Raw genomic sequence first — 26521 nt, forward strand, 5'->3', positions numbered from 1 at the left:
ACAGTAGAAAACTTACGACTGGTTTTGCGGTCCAGGGTCACATATGATTTAAGATAAGAGCGTGGTCAGTTGGCACAAGCATGTAATACACAAACAATTAATCATGAGCATATATATTACAGCCATAACCACACAGATATTGTGAGAGTAGTTGCTTTTCAATGGATAATTCTTACAAATATTAAATGTGTTCCACCCCCAGTCATAAATATGAGGATAATCTAATAAAAAAGATCACTGAAGGAGCAGAAAACATCTCCCCACCAGTTAAAAAGTAGTATCTTTTGTATAACTTAAAAATAGTTCATCTTGAATAATCACATTTAGGAGATGTGATTTTTTTTTTTATGATTCACAATTAATTGTATCATAATAAAAATAACCATATCAGACAAATAAATGTTGAGTGGTTTAAAATATATATTTCTTCTGTTTATTACTTCTCACTTAGAACAATATAGCCTTTTAACACTGTCTATCAAGCCTATACACCTTTTTCTTCCTGTAAGAGTGTACATTTTATGGGTGTGGCTTCTGGTCTCAAATGCCTCCAGCTGTTTTTAGCTGTACAAACAGTTCGTTTTGCTCCGTGATATTGCAAATTGGCGTGTCTTAACATGTTATTTTAATATATTATCTTAATTATGAACACACTGGTTTGTAGTGCAAACACTTTTACCGTTAACTGCACGCTGTAATTGTTCTCGTTATTTCTCACCCATAGGCTTACTTAATTCCGCGTCGAAAAAAAGTGGATATAGTCATTTAGGGAATGTTTTGTGACAATATGTTTGTTCCGAGATAATTAACCAAGAATGCGTCCTCTAACACCACAGGAATTGTTAAAGTTCAATTTGCATTACTGTGGCACATTAATGTTAAAACAGGCAAAATATCATTGGCATTTGACACTGAGCCCAAACAATGCAAGCAGAGACGTTGTCAGTTTGAGCTTTGATTCCCACAACATTAATATTTCATGAAACCCATCTGTTTCGCTGCTGTTGTGAATCAGTTAACTGTACACTCATATATATATATATATATATATATATATATATATATATATATACGTACAATTCATAGTGTACATGTTACCTATAAACTGTTGTAAGCAATATACAGAATTGTATTATTGCTGCAATTAAGTCTAACGATTACAAAGTAGGCTAAACGCAATTTAAGTGCAATAAATCATCTTAAAAGCGCGGTAGTGCCACCCAGTGGCAATTTAGTATAGCACTACTGTTATTGTTGATGTGGATGTGAGAACCACAATACTGTTCAGGTTTAGATGTAGATGAAGCACAAATTTCATAAACCTCTCCACCTTTTTCTTCCTGTAAGATTGAGCGCGGCCCTTTATGTTATGTGTCCGGTCTCATTCGCGTCAAGCTAATTTTAGCCATACAAAACAGCTTGTTTTGTTGCTTGATATTGCAAATTGGTGTCTCCTATTATGTTATTTAATGTATTTACATAACTATGAACACACTGGTTAAATGTACACTGTTATTTTTCTCGTTATTTCCCTATAGTGGCTAATGAAATAAAAAGGTGGATACAGGTCTTTATATATGTCATTTCCGTAAAGAACTCAAAAACACGACAAATGATTTTATAACTTTATTTTCAAATCACTTTGAAAATGAAGCTGTTTGAAATAATTAGCAATAAATAAACAAAATAAGAAAATACAAATGTGAATGTCGTAAATAAATTCACAGAGGCATGTTGCAAAATGGCGATCAAAAGACAAAACGAATCAACAACAATCTAGAATCACAGTGATCCATGGTACTTTCCTGCAACACATGGGGAAACTAAAATGTTTAATTTTATTTCAGGATGTTTTGGCGAAATACAAATAATTTTCAGTAAACAAAATTGAACAGGAACCCTGTACTTTCTTTCTGTCCAATACTGAGACATAGAACTGAAGTTCTTGTGTGACAGAATCTCCCATCATTTTCATCAGCAGAATAAATGAGGAAACATCAACCAAAAAAACACTGAATACTGTATAATGAACAAAAACTTACTTTGAAAACAGAACAAAAACAATGGTATAAGACACAATTAGAGAAAATCATAAAGCCACTCCATTTAACAAAATGAAGTTACAATGCAGATCTTCCATCGCTTTTGTGGTTTAGAGGCGTTTGCATATTACTAAATGTGCTACTTTAGCAATGACCTAAGTGCTAAGGCTTCATGAATATATTTTGTGTAGTTTATATTATCTTAAGCTACAGCTTAGCAGGTTGTATTGCATAGCTTACATTTTTGCAGAGACGATCTCTGCTTTTGTGCGAGTGCTTGATGGAAGTGAGCATGCACTGATATCATTGGTTTCTATATGGCAAAGCTGACTGGCTCAAGCACAAAGGGTTTGCATAATGCGCATAAGGTGCTTTTAAAGCTATCAAGAAGTAAGATATTTACATTTACATATTATTGAAAGCAATATTTTACATCAACTTTGACACAAGGTGTATTAGGCTCCATATGTATTAAATATAACAAATTTTTTTAACCGCACAGTGTAACATTAGTTCTAATACTATGTAAATCCCATCTCAATAAATCTGAAACAATATTTTCTCGAGATTCAGACAGGATTAAGATACGGAAGACGCATTTGTTAAGAGGTTTAAGTTTTTTTTTAGTATTATTTTATGATTCTGTTCCAAATATTTCCAATTTAGTGTTAAATTGACATTTATAGAAGTCAATTAATAAAGGCAGTGCTTTTTTACTTGCATTTTTTAAAACATTTTATTTGACATTTTGGTATACCGACGCATTAAGATCCCACATCTTATTTCCTATTAGGAAAATTAGCATATTTATGAAGAAGAAGAAGAAGAAGACATATTAGTGTAGATTCTATGAATATTTACATCTACATGTGATCAACAAAATCTAATTGTACATCCTTTTTTAACTTTTAACCACTGCCTTGTGCTCATAGCTTGACTAGTAGTATGCTAAAGTTGAATGATTGTGGATTTGGAAATCCAGGAAGCATGCAAAGCTTTATCGTGTCTACGTGAATCTGGCAGTTTTGAAATTTAATGAAGCATCACAAATGGCTTTAGATCAATATGAGGTGTTCTCGGGACGGAGCAGGTCACTGTAGTCACTTTGGTCTGGCGCGTACCTGCAGCAAGGTCGGCGTCTGTTCCATAATGCGCACCAGCAGCTTGTCAATGTAGTCCTCCAGGTCTCTGACCTGAACCTTCATCTTCTTCAGTTCGGCATCACGTTTCTCCAATAATGCCACCTGCACCTCGGTTTCAGCCCGCTGCTTCTTGATGTCCATTTCCTGCTGAAGCAGCAGGGCTATCAGCTCCATGTTGGTCATGTTTTGGTACTGAGCCCGAGCCTCCATCAGAGCCAGCTGCACAGAAAACAGGTACATGAGTAAACAGAGTCATGCTTACAAGAGAAAAAAAGTAATGAGGTACTGTGTCATGTAGAGAACCATGAACCAAGACTACTTCATTAAACGCTTGATCAGCTGATCTTTAAGCACTTGTGTGTTCTTTCAATATCTTTATAGTGCAATCAGCACAAGTCCATATTTATTTTAATGAGATCCTAAATAACCTCTCAGATCAATATGCTTGTTTCAGTGTCTGCTCGTAATCTGTTTGCTGATTACACTTTTCCAGATCCTAGGTCAAAGCGTGTCTTCCAGCTCCTTAAAGGTGCAGTGAATTGTTAGCCATTTCGCGAACCAGACTAAATTAGACCACTGCTCATAACGAATGATGGTCTAAACCAGGCTTTTTTAAATCTTGGATGCCATGGACCACTAAATTTGATGTGCGCCTTCACATTTTAGAAAGGCTATCATTTACTTTCATGCATAAAGACCAATTTTACTGTGTTGAAGACTGACACAGAAAAGAAGAAACTGTTGAATAAAGATGTTATTTTTGTTTTCTTTGCACACAAAAAGTATTTTCGTAGCTTCATAAAATTAAAGTTGAACCACTGATGTCACATGGACTATTTTATCGATGTCCTTACTACCTTTCTGGGTCTTGGATGTGGTAGTTGCATTGCTGTCTATCTTAATTTGTTTTCCAAAGATGAACAAAGGTCTTACGGGTTTGGAATGACATGAGAGTTATTAATGACAGAATTTTCATTTTCGGGTGAACTATCCCTTTAATATGAATTAAATACTATATTTGAGAAAAAAAGTGGTATTTATGGAAGCCCATTTCCGCCACATAAGAAAAAAATTCATGGCTTAAAAAGCCGAAATTATGGCATGATTAAGTCATAATTATGAGATATTAAGTCAAAATTATGAAATAAAAGGTAAAAATGATTACTTAAAAAGTAATAATTATGAAAAGTAATAATTATGACTAAAGTCAGAATTATGAGATAAGTCAAAATTCTGACTTAAAAAGTTGAAATTATGAGAAAAAGTCGAAATGATAATTATGAGTCAAAATTATTACTTAAAAAGTAATAATTATGAAATAAAAGGTCAAAATTATTAGATAAAATGTAAAAATTGCAACTTAAAAAGTCGAAATTATGAGAAAGTGTTAAAATGATGAGATAAAAAGTCAAAATTATGACATACTTAAATCGAAATTATGACTTTTAAAAGTAAACTTAAGTGACTTAAGCCATAATTCCGAAATAAAAAGTTGAAATTATAACTTTATAAAGTCTAAATTATGAGATAAAAATTGTAAATTATGAATTGACAAGTCGAAATTTACTTTATAAACACATTGGTCATAGGATAGCGGTCTAATGATAAATGGGACATTCTAAAACAAATTAATTTGTGTAAAAAAGTATTCATAATACTATAATCTAGTATTCAGATTATTAAAAATGATTAAAAGGCAAGTTGATGAAAGTGAAATATGAATGTAATGTGCTGAATTTGAGCGCTTTCCTCCCATAGAACACTTTTGATTTTTTTCGATTTGGTCTTTAGCATTTTAATTTCACTGTATTCTTCCATTAAGCCACGTTCTACCCCAAGAAAATGCTTAACATGCAACTCAGCGAATTCTGTTCATAATGTGGGGTATATTATGCTTGTCTGTATGCTTTATTAACAAGATGTACTGAACTTGGTCCTCCAAACAGTTTTAAGCCAAATTAATTAGTGTCCTGTTTATTATTAGACCACTATCCTGTGATTAATGTGTTTATAAAGTCATTAAGTCAATTTCGATTAATTACGCCTTAATTAAAAAGTCTTAATTTCAATTTAGTAAGTCATTAATTTCCATAGCTATTAGATAAAATCACAGCTTACAACACTATTAAAACTACCAGTACCTGGTTTTTCTCATCCTCAGCAGTGGTTGGTGGTGCAGATCGTCCTGGATTGATGGTGGACTTGAGTTTCTCCAGCACAGAGCGACTTTCAGGTTTCTTCTCTCCCTGTAGAGCTGTGTTGGTCAAGGGCTTCACTGGGTGAGGGCTGTACAGCGGTGCAAAAAGGAGATAAATCAAGTATTCATGTTGACCTAGGCAATTCATCACAGTTTAATTGGTACTGTCTGTGTAAGCACATTTTTTACTTTAAGCCATATTTAAATCTTATGTTTATTAACATCCTGATGAGTTCGTATAGAAGAAGCGATAGCACATATTTGAAGAAGCAATGGTTAAAAGTAATGAAAAAACTATTTTATCACTCAGAGTTGCTCAGAAGTCCTTAGTTATCTTCTCTTCTCTTAGCAGTGCTGTTACTGTAAACTAAAAATTTTACTTAAATCATTTAAAAAATGCTTAATAACAGTAAATATAAGATGGAAAATATAACAGGAAACGACTGAAGTACTAAAATCACCTGAACAAAAGTGAAATACATATAAACTGAAGACCTTCTGATAAATAAATTTGTTGTGGTCACTTCTAAAAGTTTTTTTTTCTTAAGTCTCAAGCAATTTATTATAAGTACTATCTAGAAGAAGCACTTCAAGAAGCATCTCATGATTTTTGCTTCTTTGGGTACTAACAGACAGGTCAATCAGCCCTCATACTTAAATCTACACTACCAGTCAAAAGTTTTTAGATTTTTAATGTTTTTTTAAATAAGTCTGTTCTGCTCAACAAAGCTGCATTTACTGAATCCAAAATACAGCAAAAACAGTAAAATTCCGAAATATTTTTACTGTTTAAAATCACTGCTTTCTATTTGAATATATTTTAAAATGTAATTTATGCCTGTGATTTGGAAGCTGAATTTTAGTATATTAACTCCAGTCACATGATGCCTCAGAAATCATTCTAATATTCTGATTTGCTGCTCAAAAAGTTCAGAAGTTCAGAAGAACAGTATTTTTCTGAAATTGGATCTTTCTATTCATCAAAGAATCTTGAAAACAATGTACGTAACTGCTTTAATTATTGATAATAATAATAATAAATGTTTCTTCAACAGCAAATCAGCATATTGGAATGATTTCTGAAGGATCATGTGACACTGAAGACTGGAGTAATCATGCTGAAAATTTAGCTTTGATCACAGGAATAAATTTCATTTTAAAATATATTAAAAATGGAAAAGTTATTTTAAATAGTAAAAATATTTCATAATTATGAGATAAAAAGTCAAAATTTTGATTTAAAAATTCGAAATTACGACTTAAAACTAAATTATGAGATAAGAAATTATGACTTAAAAAGTTGAAATTATAACATACTTATGTCATTATTTCGACTTTATCTCGTAATTGACTTAAGTAATACTAATGATAAAAAGTCAAAATTATGACTTAAAAATTCATAAGTCAATTATAAAAGAAAATTTCTAAATTATGACTAAAATTTCTAAATTATGACTAAAAGTCGGAATTACGACTTAAATCATAATTACGAGTTAAAAAGTCGAAATTATGAGATAAGAAGTCAAAATTGACTTATGACTTTATAAACACATTGGTCACAGCATAGCGATCTAATGATAAACAGGACATTCTAAAACAAAAATATTTGAACATTTTACTGTTTTGCTGTACTTTGGATCAAATAAACGCAGGCTTGATGAGCAGAAGAGAAAACATTAAAAATCTTACTGTTCAAAACCTTTTGACTGGTAGTGTACAACTCACATCAAACCTCTCATGAACACTAGACATTTACAATACAACTATCATTTAACTTTAGACTATTTCCATATGTTTAGTTACATCTACAAGGACATATGTGTTGCAGCAGAAAGGAGAACAGAATGAAGGCTGAAACAAGCAACAGAAAAGCAAAGATAAAAAATGAAAGAACTAAAAGTAATGTAGCATGAGCAAACCAGTAGGAAACTTAAAAATAGATGGTGCCAGAGAAAAGCATTTACATATTTGTCAAAGTCCGAATTATAGCAAGCTGTGAGTGCAAAAACAACTTTTGTTCTAGGCCAACATATGTGAGAGCATTTATGAGCCTGCACCTGTGAGAGAGAATGAGGTCATATCTCAGGTGAGAGCAGAGGTGAGTGCGCTTTTAAAGGCAGTGAGGTCTCACCTGCTCTCCTCATGGGGCAGGAGGACGTTAGCTGGCTGTGTCTCCTCAGGTGAGAGGGAGAGCGGTGCGTCAACGTGGGGCTGGGCGGTGGAGGAGCGTGTGGAACCCATGCTGGGCAACTCGTTTGGGGGGTTCGCAGGAAGGGAAGGGTCAGGGTGGAGGCAGGAATTAGTACCAGCTAATGGGGTGGGTGAAGGGGAAGGATCATGCAAAATGAGATCTGATGTAGGATGAGGAGAGCCTGGGAGCGATTCGCCACTTGAGACGGTTTTGGGTGAGCCTGTGGTTGAGCGCGGCCTGATACGGGCTGATCTGACTTCCGTTTTATAGGGGCTCCTGGAGTTTCGTGGAGCTACTCTAGCATGCAAGTCCTCGAAGCTTATTTGCTCTTCAAGCGTTGAAGATGATTCCTCAAGCTTGTTGCCTTTTAAGAAGCAGGCTTCAGAGTGTGGGTTACCTTCTGTTAAATGATTATGCGTAGTGAACAAGTTGTCTTCTCCTGCCTCTTTTTGGATTTGCGTTGTCACAGTGCTTGAGCATGTTTGAGTGATCACAGTGATCTCTTTGTTGAGAAGAACATCAGCCAAAGTAGTGTTTTGATGTTCACAAGTGTCAACTTTTTGTCCTCCTAGTTCTTCAAAAGGTGATGAGCAATGGTGATGGTTTTGTGAGTTGGACAATTGTGATGTGATGTTATTATTGCTGTTTATTGGTGAAAACATCTCCAACTCCGATGCCATTCTGCACATTATATCCTTAGGTAATCCTGGGGAGCACCCAGGAAGCGAAGAACCATTCAACTGCAAATTTGAACAATCTTTGGATAATTTAAGACCATCAGAAGGTGGTTGCAACTCAGACGGTGAACTTTCAGAATCAATAAACGCAAACTCTGAAGCATCTGTATTGTTGTTCGAATCTCTAGGTGAGAGGGTCAACAAACCGACGCCATTGGTTTTAGTCTTGGATTGTTGTTCATTGGAGACCATTATTTCACAGAATGGTTCTGAATCGTGCTTTGGTTGGTTCTGAGGAGAACTGCAAAGTGATTCAGCCACTGTGGTTTCCCAGTCAGATGGGAAACACAGAGTTTCAGGTACCGTGTACTCGCATTCAGAACTTCCAAGTGCATCTTCACCAAATCCATTCGGTGAGCCGTTGTCATTGTTGTTCAAAGCGAAATTGGATTCCTCAACCATGAATTCATTCAGTCTGATGCCGCCGTGCAACTCTGCATCCATCTTGTTACACCCTCCTGAAGAAATATGGTGCAACTCTTTATCTGGACATAAAATCTGAGAGTTCCTCTTCACATCTCCATCTTTCACGTGTTGAAGGGAGGCAAAGTCTGTCTGGGAAAGGAAGCAAGCCTCTTTCTGCACAGCTAGCTCCTGGGCTCTATCCAACCAGCTGTCCGTAGTGATCCCTTGGGTCCTCATGGGTCTCCGTGGTGGTAGAGGAGGCAGATCCCATGGCCTTGGAACACCCATGTCAACTTCATCAACCCTTAAACCAATGTTCGCTTTCTGCATCTGGTTTGTATTTGGTACCTGCGAGAGATACGGCGCTGATGGAGGTCTAGTTGGAGTCCCGCTTGGCGATTTGAGCCGGCTGGTGGCAAACTCTTCAAAATCATCACATTCCCCAGCCCTCTCAGACAGAGAGTGGTTCGGATTAGTGTTTGAGTTTCTATCTGGTGTCTCAGGCATAATGGCTGGTAGAGATCTTTGCCTAGACATACTTCTGGGTCTTTCCCGTTTTATTGCGGACATTTTGTTCTGTCCTCCATTACGGAGTGGACTGCATTCGACTGGATGATAAAGACTTGAATTAAGAGAACAGTACCCAGCAGTCGGAGACTTCAGTGCTTCCTCGGCTATAAGATCCTCAAAAAAGGGATTTTGCTGTAGTCGTGTGAGGAAAGGGTTGGAGGGAGAGATGGAAGGGGGTGTTGGGGATGAGTGGGTGAATGGGTTGCCGCTAGGGGGAGACACCGAGCTGGTAGTGCAACCGAGGGGAAGAGAGCACGGGGGCTGGCTGGGGGAGCAAGGGATCTGACAGGGGGTGTCTGAGCTGCTCTCTACCTTAGGAGAGACTCCCAGCCTGTGGAGGGAAGGCACAAGTAGTCCTCTTAGTTATAGTGTGTAATGGGCCATAAAATCTAACTATGAGTGGGGAGGGGAGAGAGACAGTTCTTTTCTATTACAGAGACAACTTTAATAGAAGAAGAACTGTCTTTGGATTCAAATTTGTTCATGTTTTGATTGGAAGTGTCTGGCATGTTTTGACCAGCTTGCACACTGTTCCTATATAAATACTTCTGGTTGAGGAGGAACAAATTGGGGAGAATAGACCATTCCTTTCAGTTTATAATTTCTAACTAGGGGTGGGCGATATACCTGTAGACATAATAAATGTTATGAGATAATGCCAGTCTTGGCAATGCTGGTTTATTCACATAAACGCATGTCTTAAGTGAACAGAGACATTAGGGAGAAAACTGCATGTGTATTGTATCTGTTTTAGGTCCTAAAATGACAGCAGCCTAATACACCTGCTGTATGTGTCATTTAAAGGGATAGTTCAGTCAAAAAAAATTAAAATCTGTCATTAATTACTCACCCTTATGTAGTTCCAAACCCGTAAAGCTGGGCGTACACGGTGTTTATTTAAAAATGTATTTTATTTCATTGTCAGTGTCTATCATTTTTACTAGTAGATGGTCGGATTACTGTTTGTATACAGTTTTTGTGCAGTAATAAAAAATAAAAAATAACAAAAAAAGTTCCGCGAGTTTCTATGTTCCTTTTCGTCTTTCTTCTTCTGTAGTTTTCCTAGCTCCTGATTGGTCAACTTCAGACAGATCAACAAAACTAACTTTTTGACGTTTAAAAATGATCGGGAGCTTGTGAGGCGCTCGGCTGGGCTCGTAAATCCCTCTCACACGATGCGAGCCACAACCATGACAGCGTCAACGATTCCTTCCAATGGGAAATAAATTGTGTACGACATCATACAACAGCAAAAATCGCACCAGAGCTTTCTGACCCTGCATAGACGTTTAAGGCCCAGAAAAGTAGTAAGGACATTGTTAAAATAGTCAATGTGACATCTGTGGTTCAACCTTAGTTTTATGAAGCTATGAGAAAACAAAAATAATGACTTCATTCAACAAAAAGTATTCTGAAAGCTTCTTAACTTTACGGTTGAACCACTGATGTTTAGGGTTGGATATTGAAAACCGGTTCTATTTTGAAAACCATTTTCAAATTTCCAAAAAAAAGGTATTTGATAACATACGTGCATTTCGAATCAGATTATTCCTGAGTCCGTATGAAGGTTTGCGTGCATTTCCACTACTGAAAAGGTTGTTCTGGGCAGAAACTGATTTCTATTTTACATTTATCAACAAATATGCACAAAAATACGCCAGTATCATCATAAACACAGACACTTTTTGTATTGAACGTAAATTGTTTTGAAAGAAAATGCACGTGTAACAGTATTTTTAGATCTGCGTACGTTTGGTGTTAAAGAGACAGCAGTCTTATTAATGCCTGTCATTAACGTTAAACAAAAAACTAAAGAAAATCACTGATCTTGACTGAATATCTAACTTTAAAGAGGATTAATCTATATATATATATATATATATATATATATATATATATATATTGTTTTAATAAATTTATTTTTGCCTTTATTGTGATAGGACAGATCAGAATTGACAGGAAGTGAAGTGGGAGAGCGATAGGGGGCAGGATCGGGAAAGATCCTTGAGTCGGGATTCGAACACGGGACGCCCCGTATTTATGTATTTATTTATGCTATTGCAAATTGATTTGTTTGTTCCTATTTTATTACTGATTGTTTACTTGTGTTTAACAATTTATTGTTTAAAATTTATAAACAATATATTAAATATTAAATTTATATATTAAATATTATTGGAATTAGGGCTGTCGCGGTTAAGGAATTTCCCTTGCGGTAATTTTGAGTGGCTCAGTAGCGCGGTATGCGGTATTACCGCATATATATATATATATAATTGTGTGTAGGCTGTTACAATGTAAGGTCATATTCAGAAATCAATAAACCGAAACCAAATCGCGTTGATACATGAAGTGAAGTAAACCGAAACCAAATCGCGTTGATATATGAAGTGAAGTAAACAGTACTTACATAGAAACCTAGCCAAGAAAGAAATGCAAATTTTGAAGAAAAATGTCAGACATATTTAGAGGCTTTGCATCTGAAATCTTCGTATATACAACAGTTAGCGCGCTCCCTCGAGTCTGACTGGACAAGAGACTTTCTGTCAGTATTTCACCTGCGTGTTTTAGGCGAGCTGTCAGTCAGTGCAGTTTCATTTTTACGCCACAAGATGGAGGCAAGAGACTATCTTTGAGTCACCGTTCATTCAACTACACGTTCAAAAACGCTTATTTATTCAAAGAGAGACGTAATGAAACACGAAGTTGAAATCATTTTAGCCATAGCCACTTTTAAAGGCTCAGCTGACCAGCAGAGCATCGATGTTAAGACAGAGATTTCACTTTCCTTGGACATGACAAGCTAGTTTCACATACATACCTGACTGGATCTGAAAGACAGACAGGTAATCGCACAAGCTCAGTCGATCTCTCTCATTCGCTGTCTGTTTAGGCTTGTTAAGTGCATATCTACTGAGCCTCATAATAAACACATTATGTTATCATTACTAACTTATTACTAATTTAATATTCAGCGCACAGGCATTAAGTGAGAAGGGCAAATCCTTAGGAAAAAAGAAAACAGGCAAATATCGCGGTTGCTGCGGTTGTTGCATTTCTCTGCGGTTATGCACGTCAATAGCGCGGTATTGCGATATTGCGGTTATCGCGACAGCCCTAATTGGAATCAAAAATAGGAATCGATAAGGATCAAAATCGATAAGCAGAATCGGAATCAATAAAATTCCAACAATACCCAACCCTACTGATGTCACATGGACTATTTTAACAATGTCTTTACTACCTATTTGGCCTTTGGTAATTGCGTTGCTATCTATGCAGGGTCAGAAAGCTCCTGGATTTCTTCAAAATATCTTAATTTGTGCTCTGAAGATGAACGAAGGTCTTACAGGTTTGGAACAATATGAGGGTGAACAATTAATGACAGAATTCTCATTTTTGGGTGAACTATCCCAATGTAATTTCAATCAAACATTGAAAAAAAACATGCATTGATCTTATTTGAACTATTTTTATACTTTTAATAAGAATCAATGTATATTTAATTCATATATTGAAGACTGTGCAGAGTTTTGTTGTACATTTAATTACTTTTTAATTTCTTTTTGATGTTCATCTTTGTTCTACTGTCGTGAACTGTTTACTAGTTTTCACTAAGCTTGAGTACTTTTATTATTAGATTAGTATTGTGCACAATGTATAATTGTGAATGTCAATGTCATTTGAAAATTGTATTATCGTAGCAACCTTATTTCCAACAAAATTAACTACAGTAATTTGTGTTGTTATCATCAAATAAAATTACTGCCATATCGCCCACTCCTAACTCTAATAAAAATAAAACTAAGAAATGGCTGAATGTGTCAGAAAAAAAAACATGCTGCTGAATGAAAATGACTGAAATGTGAAAAAAAATAAACAAATCAATATAATATAAGTGGACATTTCTTATAAAAATAGCTGATGTTTTTGAATGCTTCAACAAATTCATGGAACTTGACAAAAATTTTTGGATGAAAATGCACACGTTAACAATCCCTCCTTAGAAAAATGTCTTGACCTATGTTGTGCAGACCAAGAGCAATATAAAGGAATGAGATGGAAAAAGCTGCTGCAGTAACTCTTGCATCAGCAAATTCAAACACTCCTTTTCTAAGAATATTCTCTAAGGACCAAAATGCAGGCTGACATTCAAAGCCATTCACTTAAAAACAAAGCATCCCTTTAGAAGAACGTCTGGCAGTCAAATACAGATCATGGGGAAGTGCTATTGATGATATTGATACATGAGCAAAGTCAGACATCTTTTGTACTGTAACATAAAACCTAGTAGCCTCGCTTGGCCTTCACTCACCTTGGCTTGTTCTGGGAGTCACCGGAGCCAAACCATCCTCTGCGTCTGCCCTCAAGAGGAGCAGAAACCTGGCTCTGCTCCGGCTTGGCTGGGAGGGAGTCACTCCTCCCACTAGAAAACAGAGTTTTCCTCAGCTTTTTTCCTTTATCCACCACTTCCACAGGTCCAGCGGCCTGCACTGGCTTTCCCTCTGAGGTTGTGGCCCCTTGGCTCTGACTCTGAGCTCCATCTGCCTCACTGTCCTCCTTCTTGCTCTTTTCAATGGACCAGCGTCTCCCATCGCTCTTCTGCGAGTCCTCGCCGCGTCGGGTCAGATTCTGGAGAGATCGAGAAAGTGGTGCACATTTCTCCAGCAGGGAGCGCTTGGCTGGGATGGTGCTTGGACTCTTGGGGCTGGCAGGCTCAGATGAGTAGATATGGCTACCGTTGATGCAGAGGGTTGATTTGGAGAGCGCCATACTTTGGCCTTTTATGTTTTCCACAGCAGGGCTGGGACGAGGAACACCCGTGATCTTACTGGCTTCATCACTGTGCGCGCGCTTGTGGGTCATCACTTTAAAGACAGCGAGAAGACAGAGAAAGGGTACAGACAAAGATCAGTATTTCCCAACCAGACAGATTAAAAAATAGGATTAAATATTTTATGACTTTCTTCATCTGTGAAACACAACAGAAGAAATTTTGAAAAATTCGTCCAAACAATTTTTTCGTCCAAACAATGAAAGTCAATGGGTCCAGTGTTGTTTTGTTTTTGACCCCACTGACTTCAATTGCATGCACAAAATCTGTTGAAACATTTAAAAAAATATCTTTAAACGATCCACAGAATAAAGAAACTTGAGTTTGGAAGAACACAAGGGTTGTCATAAACTATTATATGAAGCCCACAGTTTATTAAAGGGATAGTTCAACCAAAAAATTAAATTATCCCATAATTTACTCACCCTCAAGCCATCCTAAGTGTATATGACTTTCTTCTTTCAGATGAATACAATCAGCAGAGTTTCCCCTGCCATTGCTTCAAGGTCAAGTTAATTTTATTTCATTTTTAGTGCCAGATCACAATAGAAGTCATTTAAGGATACCTTGCCTATAAAACAGGTCTAAACTTGGTTCTTATTTATCTTATTTACACAACGGCATGTCATGTCTGTCTCTACATGGTCGCGCGTCTACAATTTCAAACTCTATAATGTGGAAAGCCATGGAATTCGTTGATTTTTGGATGAATAAATCAAAAGTTGGCCTGTCACTTAATTCGAATCGCAATATGGACTAAGTGTCTTTGAATATTGAAACGCAAATAGGCGGTTTAAGTATGAATAACTTATGTTCCGTTTGCCTCTGTATGTATGAATGGCGGAGACACAGTTTTGTTTACTACACACATACTGATGCACGTGTGACGCTCCCGCTAATTTTTGGCCTTTGCATATCACTATATGACGACATAAACTTAATCTCCAGAGCTGTTGTGAGTGTCACTTCATGTGAATTTTGCCATTTCATTTGAGAAAACTAGCATCATATCATACTGTATACACATAGAAACTTCACGGCAACCTGTCAAAATAAAAGTACAGTTTAACATGTAACAGAACTATATTAGTCTTGTATTACTTTGTACAGTATAATGTTGGTGTTTATATATTCCTATTTCTGCCAAATTTAAATAAAACAATTAAATGATGAAAAATAAATATTACAACAAGATTACCACTTAACTGTAGAAAAAATACTTCAATTATTTAAACTGAATATTCACACAATTTTTCTTCCATGTATTAATTTTAGCAGTAAACCTGTTTGTTTGCTAAAAAACAAAAGGGTTTAATTTTCATTTGATTAAAAATCAATAAATGTTTAATGCCTTGATTTGATTATTAGAAAAAATTAAATACAAGAATTTCTGAAAAAAAGAAAAGAAAAAGATTGTAGGCCCTATTGTTCAAAATGTAGAAATTTTTACACTGAAATAAATGTTTTCGTTATTACACAAAGTAAAGTACCGGGAAAAAAGAACCGATGGCTACTGGGAAACACTGAATCAGAGTTATATTAAAAAATGTCCTAGCTCTTCTAAGCTTTATAATGGCAGTGAATGGCTGTTGAGGGAGGGAGGTCTGAAGTGAATTGTATGCGTTTTTGTACAAACAAAAAAAAATCCATATTTAAAACTTTATAAACCGTAATCCCTAGCTTCCGCTAACTTCGTACACATGTTCACGAGAGAGTGATCACTTCAGAAGGCCTTTATTAACCCCCTGGAGCCATGTGAAGTACACTTTATGATGAATAAATGATGAATCAACAGCCATTCACTGCCATTATAAAGCTTGGAAGAGCCAGGACATTTAAAAAAATATATAAAAATGTTATAGATTGTATTCGTCTGAAAGAAGAAAGGCATATATACCTAGGATGGCTTGAGGGTAAGTAATTGTTATTTTTGGGTGAACTATCCTTTAACAGTTTAGCAACATATTGTTATTATGTAAAAAGACAACTGACCTTTTATCCCACCTTCAGTGTCCATTCGGAAGGGCTCCATCACTCTGCTGCTGTAGACGGGTGTTCTGGAAAGCTCTACTGGGATAAAAGGATCCCCAGCAGATGATGCCATGCTACTGTCTGACGCCAATGACGAACAGGACCGTGTGTCTGAATTCTTGCGCAGCTTCCCCTTAAGAAAGAAGTCTTTCACCTTGCTCCGGTGTTCATCGACCACCTCTTCCTCTCCCGGCTCGTCGGGTCCACCATCTCCTGCAAAGGGAGGACCTACAGACCCTGACAGGGCGGCGTAGCGGCCAGGTAAAATAGCAGAAGAGGATTCCACGTCTCCTCTCTTTTTTCCTGTGACACGGTCCTTCAGCTTTCCAAATGCAGAACGGGGCTTGTCCTTTATGGTCAGATCGTACATACTAGCGGTCATGTTGTTGCGGGTGAACTGGATGGTGACCTGGAGCTCTCCCCGCTCTTTCTCTTTCCGACCAGCCTTGGAGTGCAGCTTGAGCCATCTTAGACATAAAAAGTAAAAAAGTCTGCTGAAAGCAAATTTATATAATCAAAAATGTGATTGTTGCATAGCTGTTTATGCAGGGTCAGAAAGCTCTTGGATTTCATTAACCTTTTCACACATGAGTTTAAAATATTCTATCTAACCCCAAAGAGTGATGCTGCGTCCCAATTCGCATACTATCCGTCCTAAATAGTATTCGAAAATAGAATTAGTATGTCCCAAATCGTAGTATGTTTAAAAAAGTATTCCAAAGATTCCCGGATGGTGTACTACTTAACTTCAGAATTCGAAGTGCGGATCAATGCAATCTCTAACGGCTAATATTGCCCACAACACATAGCGCCGTGAACGAGGATTCGATTAGAACTACAAAAAACTACAAACATGGACGAAATGCGCGACCAACGGACAGGTAGAGAAAGGGGTTTGAGTGATAAATAATTAGTGTGTAACCTGATAAAAAATGTTTTTTAAGTGTTATTTGCGTTATATTTCATGTGCAGCAACATTATGAACTTTTATAATGATAGGTTTGGTCATTAACGTTTAAATGCATAATTCTGCAAACACAAGAGCAGAGTTCTGGGCATGAATTACTCGTGAAAGAACCTGCCTCTTAATATGGTAGGAAATTAAAAAAATAAATGTAGATAATGTTAACTGTGATGATTGACAGGGCAGTTTAAACAGCGACAGGATTCAGGTAACTAAGCAACAAAGCATCTGTTAAAGAAGCAGTTATGACAAAGTAGTATGTCCCAAAGCTTGCCTTCTATTCTGCTACATACTCAAAAGTATGTACTTTTTCTTCACAAAAAGAGTACATACTTTTAGGGTGTAGTATAAGTAGGCGAATTGGGACGCAGCATGAGTTTTTTTAGGGCGACCGTTATTTTAGAATGTTTCGCATTACTGTTTCCATGGCGACGCGTCATGTGACACACCGCAGCCACAACAGCACTGGATCGCTTTTATTTCGTTTTTCCTTTTTTATTATTAATATTCACAAGCATGCTCACTATATTATGAAATATCCGATATTCCGATTTCGAAATATGTGCAAGTAAATGTATTTAAAAGTTCAAACACTTTTATAATGACCGCGTTAGTTGATCGGGCGCCGCCATCTTTGTTCGCGCTGAATCCGAGCTGTGGGATTTACAACCGAAAGCCATTAAAGTAAGTCTCTGGTGAGCTGGGAGAAGAAGAGAGTGAACTTTATAGTTGCCTACATAATCTGTATATGATATCAATAAAATATGTTGTCAGAATATATTTGTAGGATCATTATTGCCGCTTCCATAGACATCAGTGTGTATTTTACAAACTACAAATGTATGGTTTTGCTAGTACTTATGTGTATTTAAATGTCTGAAACCTAAAATAAGCATTATATGGTTGAAAACAGTGAATAGTTGTGATAATATATGACAAGCACTCAGCGCGTCCGATCTGGCTCAGACCAGAGCCATATAAAAAGAGAGTTGCGACACTCCCATAGGCTTCCATAGGAACTGAGGAATGCGGAAGTAAAGCGTGTGATGGAGCGGTCAATAGTTCCAAACAACCAATAGCTCCTCCATTGAAGCCCATTCATTTCAGCGCTTCTTAAGCACAGTCGCAAGTATATTGAAGAAATTACTGCATTTCTTTACATTTTAACGCATCAGCTGACCTCTCGAAAAACTGGCCAATAGTGGTGTTTTATGAAGCGTGTTATAGTTAATGTTTATCGTTAAAAAATAAACAGTTAAACTGTAAATGCAGCTGGATAACGTGAGAAACACCGTAATAGCGACCATAACCAGATACTAGTTGTCATATTTTTATGTTTTTAGTCTTTCTGCAATCTTTCTCTCACTGTAGGAGGTTGAATGAGTTTCAGACTGCATTCAAGAAACACGATAAAAATGTATGCTGAATGCAATTCGTTGCCTTGTGTTTTTTAAACATTATTTTCATCTTTTCTATTATGTTAAATGCCATTTTTGCTTGCCTTTTATAATATTCACTTATGTTGTATATTTGAATATCATAAAACAAGAGTAAATTACTTTTTTTTATTTAACATTAAATCGTTAAATCGAAACATACTGTATAAAAAAGTGTTTGATCATGTCCAAATACACATGCAGATGTATTTAACCTTAAATATTACACTAACTGTAATCTAAATACTATATTAGAAAATGTTATCTTTTAAATGGTCAGGATCATTGTTGCACATATTAAGTACAAAAAAAACCTCCTCAAAATATTTACTAAATAGAACTTAACTATATATATTACAGTTATTTAATTGAATAAAAGTTACACTTAAGGTGTTTGGTCACATCTGACTGCCAAAGAGTATGAGAACATATTAATTATGTCTCTTTATCACTCCCCAGAATAAAATGCGATTGTAAAGCGTATTCAGAGAAGTTATCAATACACAATCAATGCACATTATGTGTTAATAATTACTCGAAATTGCTGCAAATATAGTAAAACTGCTGTCTATCCTATTTAACCCCATTCAAACACATTGACAGCGCGGAGCTGTTTGGAACTATTGAGAGCTCCATGAACCACGTGACCGTGCGGCGGCGAGATCAAAGCGTGTCGCAACTCTCTTTTTATATGGCTCTGGCTCAGACAGAGCCAGCCAAAGCGCCAAAACCGATTTGAATTCAGCAGCTGATGACGTGATGCGGTGAACGTTCGAATCACACCGGTGTGATCGTACGCTTCAGGGACCAGCCAAGACAAATCACACGGGTGTGATCATACGCGCTAAAGGCTTAAAAATAACTTAATTTGTGTTCTGAAGATGAAGGTCTTACGGGTTGGGAACGACATGGGGTTGAGTAATTAATAACAGAAATTATACTTTTGTAATACAATAGAAACAGTTATTTAAATTGTAATAATATTTTACATGATTGCCATCTTTACTGTAATTGTGAGCAGTATTAATACATCGATGCTCTCACTGATGGCCTCATCCTTTAATACACTGGCTTACAACTTCCTGCACCACACTGAAGCAAGCGGCTACGATCTGCACTGCAAAACAAACTCAAGCGGGGGCCTCTTGAACGAATGTTACTTATGGTGCTGTCCCTTTGTTTCACACAGAACCAGTGGTGAAACTATTTCCTCCATTTCCGGCAGAGCACAGAGCAAGCACCTCATGTGCGCACATGTGCAGAGAGCCAAGACAAACGCCTTACACTGGAAGACGCAGAAGAGAGAGAAAGAGAGGGCGAGAGAGGTGCAACTACGAGCTCAATTAAAGCCAGATGTGCAGAACAGCCTCACGCCTACAACGACATGTGATGACTCAGAATAGTGTGTGCAGAGACGGACATTCCTCCATACATCTCTCCATGTGACGTGAAACGCAGAGAGGCGTACATGAAAGTGCAAACTTTAACTAGAAAATGACCGTTTGTCAAGATAAACATTGAATAATGAATTAAGTCGTTATTTTTGTTTTCTTTGCTCACAAAAAGTATTCTGGTAGCTTCATAACATTGCGGTTGAACCACTGATGTCACATGGACTATTCTACCAATATCCTTACTATCTTTCTGGGTCTTGAAAGTTTTAGTTGCGTTGTTGTCTATGCAGGGTCAGAAAGCTCTTGGATTTCATCAAAAAAAATCTTAATTTGTGACCCTGGACCACAAAACTAGTCATAAGTAGCATGGGTATATTTGTAGAAATAGCCAACAATACATTGTATGGGTCAAAATTATTGATTTTTCTTTTATGACAAAAATCATTAGGATTAGTAAATGTTCAATAAAGATATTTTGCACATTTCCTTCCATAAATATAAGAAAACTTAATTTTTGATTAGTAATATACATTGCTAAGAACTTTATTTGGACAACTTTAAAGGCATTTTTTTTAATTTTTTTTTTTTTTTGCACCCTCAGATTACAGATTTTCAAATCTCAGCCAAATATTGTCCTATCCTAACAGCCCATACATCAGTGGAAATCTTATTTATTTAGGCTTCAGCTTTTTAATATAAATCTCAATTTATCTCTTAATTTAAATAAAAAAATTACCCTTATGACTGGTTTTGTGGTCAAGGGTTACATTTGTATTTTAAAGATGAACTAAGGTTTCACAGATTTGGAATGACATGAGGGTGAGTAATTAATGACAAAATGTTCATTTTTGGTTGAACTGCTGTCTTTTTTTCTTTTTTTTTTTACATATGCCCTAAAATCAGTGTTTTTTTTTTAAGTATCATTGAGATACTACTATAGATTTTATTAATATTTTTAATGAGATTTTCTTTTCTTTTAAATTTTGTCAGTTTTTATTAGTTTAAGTCTATATAGCTTTTATTAATTTGTTTAGTTATTCCAGTACTTTTGTATTTTAAAGACGAACTAAGGTTTCACAGATTTGGAACGACATGAGGGTGAGTAATTAATGACAAAATGTTAATTTTTGGTTAAACTTCACACTAATTAACTAAACGAATTAAATAAATGACTAATTTACATGAATTTAAAGGGTTAGTTCACTCAAAAAATGAAAATTAGTCTTTACTCATTCTTTACTCACTATCCAGGCATCCTAGGTGTATATGCCTTCTTTCTTTCAGACAAATGCAATCGGAGTTATATTAAAAATTATCCTGGCACTTCCAAGCTTTATGGCATGGGTGGGTGTATCTCTTCATCAGTCCAAAACAAGTCCAATAAAGTGCATCCATCCATAATAAAGAAGTGCCTCACACAGCTCCGGGGGGTGAATAAAGGCGTTTGTGTAAGAAAAAATATCCATATTTAAAACTTAATAATCACTTTAATCTCACTTGTGCCAACTGGTCATACACAGAAGCATCCGGGTGGATGACGTAGGACGTATACGTTGCGCATGCACCTGTGAGTCACGCAAAAATCAACATCTGTTTACAGGAGCAAAGGAAGCAAAGTTTCCTTACTTTAGCAAAGGAAAACCAGTCTCCTCTTGGCTTGCATTGAACTCCTCTGACATTTTTCTTTACAAATTCTTGTTTTGTACTTCTAATTCGTGACCGTTGTTTTGTTTTGGTCTCTCCACTGCATGCCTGCGTTCATCACTTCTGAGCAGCATATGCGCAACGCCTACGTCCTGGATATTTTTCTTAAACAAGTGCATTGATTCATTACAGGAGGTCTTTATTCACCCCCTGGAACCGTTTGAGGCACTTTTTATTATGGATGGATGCACTTTATTGGACTTGTTTTGCACTAATGAAAAGACACACTTGCCCTATAATTTCAATATAACTCTGATTGCATTTGTCTGAAAGAAGGAAGTCATATACACCTAGGATGCCCGGGGGATGAGTAAATAATGGGCTAATTTTAATTTTTGGGTCAACTAACCCTTTAAGAGCCGAATTGCGGACGTGAGAATAAAGAAAGGCGTACTGAACATGAAAATAACAATGTTATTGTTGCTCAGCATGGCTCACTGACTTCCTCCCTCACTTGTTTATAGAGGTTTCAGCCAAGAGGCCTCCACCTACCTCATCTCTTCCTCCCCTCCCATGACAAATAATTTACTCCTCCTAATGACGGCGCTGCTAGATATGTAGTTGAATTTCATCTATTATATGTACAAGTTTTTAAACACTACATATATTAGAATAAATATGACCAACGAAAAAACAAGATTCCAAGAAGGTTACGTCTGTTGGATTGCAGTGAAATGCGTGTTTGTTGAGTTCAGTGCAGACTCTGTGACCATTCTGACACATGCTGGTACTGCCCTGTGTGGAGGCATGACTCCGTGCCAGCGCTACGCAAGCACACTGATGAGGACTTGATGCGGCATGCCCCTCCAAGTATGTTGCCGTTGTTGTGTCTGTAAGAACATATCCCATTACTCTGGTATTCAAAACAGTGTTGGTTTTGCACTTCCCATAGACTGCTCATGTGGCTTCGACCACCATGCATTTGTTTAATACTGTATGTGACATCAGTAATTTAGGTTAAGTTTTGATGGCTAGCCAAAGAATCTTCCTGCAGTTCTGTTATGTTGCGAATGTGAATGTCTGTCCAACTGTGAAATGGGTGCACAGAAATTCTTCCACCCAAAATCACAGGCTCAAGGTTTTGGCATGCCTGTGTCAAATATCCCAGCACTATATCAAGTGAAAAACAAGGAAAGCTATTCTTTAAAAGTACATTCAGTTGCACAAACATAAGGCTATAATAACCATAAAGATAGATCCTGTATCGTAAGTCTACACTTTTTTTAGACTCACTCTTGGGAATGACAGAGAAGTGGTAAAACAACACTAAAATGAAATGTCTTTTTTTTTTACATATGCCCTATAATCAGTGTTTTTTTTAAGTATTATTGAGATAATACTATAGATTTTATTAATATTTTTAATGAGATTTTAGTTTCTTTTAAGTTTTGTAATGTGTTTTTGCCTTTTTTTTTATTAGTTTATATACTTTTTATTCATTTGTTTAGTTATTCCAGTACTTTAAATGAAAATATTATATTTTACTTGAGTTAACAATTATTTGAATTATTACAAATAAATTTGAATTGAATTAAATGTACGGTTTGTTAGGTCAGGACAATATGTGACCCTGGACCACAAAACCAGTCTTAAGTAGCATTTGTAGCAATAGCCAAAAATACATTGTATGGGTCAAAATTAATTCTTTTATGCCAAAAATCTACCATAAATATATCAAAACTTATTTTTTAAATAGTAGCCTAATATGCATGGCTAAGAACTTCATCTGGACAACTTTAAAGGTGCTTTTCTCAATATTAGGATTTTTTTGCACTCTCAGATTTCTGATATTCAAATAGTTGTATCTTGGCCAAATAACCTATCCTAACAAACCATACATCAATGAAAAGCTTATTTATTCAGTTTCCATTATAATGGACCCTTATGACTGGTTTTGTGGTCCAGAGTCACAAGGATACAACTATTTAAAAATCTGGAATCAAACTATTGAGAAAATCGCCTTTAAAAGTTCGTCAAGTTCTTAGCAATGCCTATTACTAATCAAAAATTAAGTTTGATATTTTTACAGTAGGAAACTGACAAAATATCTTCATGGAACATGACCTTTACTTAATATCCTAATGATTTTTGGGCATAATTTTGACCCATAAAATTTATTGTTGGCTATTGCTACAAATAAAAGTTATACCACTTATGACTGGTTTTGTGGTCCAGGGTCACACATTTCGACTTGTTATAGCATGTTTTATGCATACCTGCTTAAACATAAACCTGTGCTGGTTAGCTGGTCTTCTAGCTACTAGTCTGATGGTTTAGGGAGGGTTTTAAGCACTTTTGGCACTGGGAGACTAAGACTAGGGATGTACACTTACATGAACAAGGTAATCATTCAGCAGCATGGTATCTGATGCCATCATAGTACCATGGTACTGCCACAGTACTAAAATCTCAAGGAGGCCTAAAAGGCCTATTAATTGATCCTATTTTTAGCTGAAATACTCACTCATTTCTAGGACACATTCCATCCTGAAAAACTTTGTCGATGGGAATAATAGTTTGACCGAGAAACACGTCCAGCCCGATGAGCACTCGATGCATCACGGTGAGCACCAGGTTGCCGCTCCCGGGCGGGTACGCGCTCATCCCATCCGCCTCCAGCAGCCCGGGCAGCAGCTCAAACGAGCACTCCTCGTTCCACTGCGGCTCCTCAGCCTTCTCCACCAGGCCGGTGGTGTACTTCTCCTTCCCGACCTGGATGATAGTGTAAACATAGCGGCTGCCTTGCTTGCCCTTCGTCCGCAGACCCCTCGCGCGAAGGACGGTCACGTTGACGTGCGTCGGGACCCATCTCTGATCATCGTCGTCCAGGCTGATCAGAGGCATCCCGCTGCAGTTGGAGACGCAGTTGTTTTGGGATAATCCAGGAGAATGACACTTGCGCACTGGATAACTATGCACTGCCCGCGCCCTTGCGCCTGTTCGCCTCCCGAAGTTGCAGTGAGAGAAATCGCTGCATTATCGTCCAGCTCAATTCAAAAAGACAGTCACAATCTTAACGTTAAATATGAAATCCCTCGCGAGACAAACTTCACATCAATTTACCGTAGTGGGCGTTCTGGACCCTCGGCGTCACCACCACAACAGATTTTTGACAACTCACTGCACTGCTGCTGCTGCGCGGCCCGCCCTCCAACATTTTGTGGGGGCTCCGCAATAAAGTATCCAGCTGAATTAAAGAGAAAGGCAGCTCAAATCCGTGCAGCGATGGTTCCTATCAGAACAGAGTAAACAGTCTAGCAGAGATCACTAGTTTGGGCTCTACTTTGACTGGGAATCAGGGAGCACGCTAATGAGTGTGGGAAAACTTATTCACGCTGAAGCAGTTCTTTGCTCTAAGTGGCGTTTGTTTCGCGGACGAGTTTGGAATGAATCATTTAAGGGAGTGAATCGGTTTGTTTGAACAAATCTTTTAGCTGAACGAATCGCCCAGGTTCATTTTCACACACTGAAGCCTTCATGTTGTCTAGTTGTTTAGATAATTATGATTGGGTTTCGAGGCTAATAATATTGGTTAAGTAAATTAAGTGTTTTCACGACGCGTCATCAATCGGCCGTATTGGCGGCAATGAATGTAAACAATGCCACTGAACCGAACGGAACTCGCAAATTTTGCTTTTTGATTACTACTGCTCATTATGGTCAATTATTGTCATGTTTTGGGCTGTATTTTACATTTAGAGTACTATAGACTGACAAAAGTTAGAAGAAATCAAGAGGAAGAGCGCAAAAGACTGTCTGAGGAAAGAAGGCTTTTGTGGCCAAACTGAACCAGGATTTCCAGGGCAAGAATCTTGACAACATTTGAGTTTGTTCTTATAATTTCTGTTCAGGTAGGTGAAACATAAGGCTAATATCAGAATTAATACTGCACGTATCTTTACCACCTATTATGTCCTTCTCTGTAAGATTTAGCAGCTTCAGACAGCATAAATAAGCACAATGTATTCAGTAGTACACTTACCTGTGCTATCCATGTTGTTGTTTTTACATCTGAGTATCTCCAATATGGCTATGCATCCAAGGTAACTGACTAAACTGTGGCGTAAGCCTTCTATTCAGGAATCTGAACTAACTGAAATACTCATTGTCAAAACCTGAAGAGCAATACACATTTTAATAAATGTAATAAAAATGATTCTGGTTGACTCGTTTGCACATTTTTGTATTTGTATTTTTTGTTTATATATATAAATATTTATTTATATATGTGACCCTGGACCACAAAGCCAGTCTTAAGTAGCACGGGTATTTGTAGCAAAAGCCAAAAATATATTGTATAGGTCAAAATTACTGATTTTTCTTGTAATCATTAAGATATTAAGTAAAGATAAAAAAAATTTTTTTTTTGATTATTATACGTTGCTAAGAACTTCATTTGGACAACTTTAAAATCAATTTTCTCAGTATATCTGTCATATCCTAACAAACCATAATCAATGGAAAGCTTATCGACTCTTATGACTGCTTTTGTGGTCCAGGGGAACATATATTTTTGAATTAACGCGTTTACTGAACCGGTTCAAGTATAGTTCTCCGCAGGAAAGTAATAGGAGTTTCTAGATTAGTGGGTGTTTTTGATCATCTTATATCATAGTGATGGTTATGTTTAGAGGTGGGGTGGGGTCAGGTAAGGGGGATCATTTTCATTGCATGATTTAGAAAAACCCACCAGTTTGCAAACAGCCACAAAGTCAGAAACATCCACTTTTGCTCTGCAGATACCTTATTCTCAAATGTTTGTGTAAATGATTCAATGACTCACTGATACCTGCAAAAAGAGTCACTGACTGAGTGAATCAGAATCGGATTTATTCTGTTAGTAAATCTATTCAAAAGATTTGAGTCAATGAATC

At 36.7% G+C, this 26521-nt stretch overlaps 1 protein-coding gene across 2 annotated transcripts; it reads right to left on the reverse strand.

Annotated features, from left to right (window-relative positions):
• Positions 1–1613: 1613 nt before the first annotated feature.
• On the reverse strand, positions 1614–24943 carry rab11fip5b (RAB11 family interacting protein 5b (class I)). Of its 2 annotated transcripts, none has more exons than XM_073820983.1 (6): positions 24112–24943; positions 16123–16616; positions 13600–14152; positions 7513–9615; positions 5326–5470; positions 1614–3403 (listed from the first exon to the last, which is right to left on the reverse strand). In XM_073820983.1, exons 1-6 carry the CDS (start codon positions 24489–24491, stop codon positions 3143–3145), a joined length of 3936 nt encoding a protein of 1311 aa, XP_073677084.1. In that variant the 5' UTR covers positions 24492–24943; the 3' UTR covers positions 1614–3142. The 2 variants fall into 2 exon arrangements, with proteins under 2 accessions (XP_073677084.1, XP_073677083.1); XM_073820982.1 differs by having other exon boundaries at positions 16111–16616; positions 24112–24942.
• Positions 24944–26521: the final 1578 nt, after the last annotated feature.

The sequence above is a fragment of the Garra rufa genome, chromosome 16 (genome assembly GCF_049309525.1).
Source record: "Garra rufa chromosome 16, GarRuf1.0, whole genome shotgun sequence".
In the NCBI taxonomy this organism is placed as follows: Eukaryota; Metazoa; Chordata; class Actinopteri; order Cypriniformes; family Cyprinidae; genus Garra; species Garra rufa.

Excerpts from the sequence above, each read along its gene's own strand:
- rab11fip5b (XM_073820982.1), bottom strand. The coding sequence starts at position 24,491 with ATGCCTCTGATCAGCCTGGACGACGATGATCAGAGATGGGTCCCGACG. Across the intron at positions 14,153-16,110 it reads CACTGAAGGTGGGATAAAAG|TGATGACCCACAAGCGCGCG; the intron begins GTCAGTTGTCTT and ends CTGTCTTTAAAG. Across the intron at positions 5,471-7,512 it reads CTGCCCCATGAGGAGAGCAG|CCCTCACCCAGTGAAGCCCT; the intron begins GTGAGACCTCAC and ends ACCGCTGTACAG.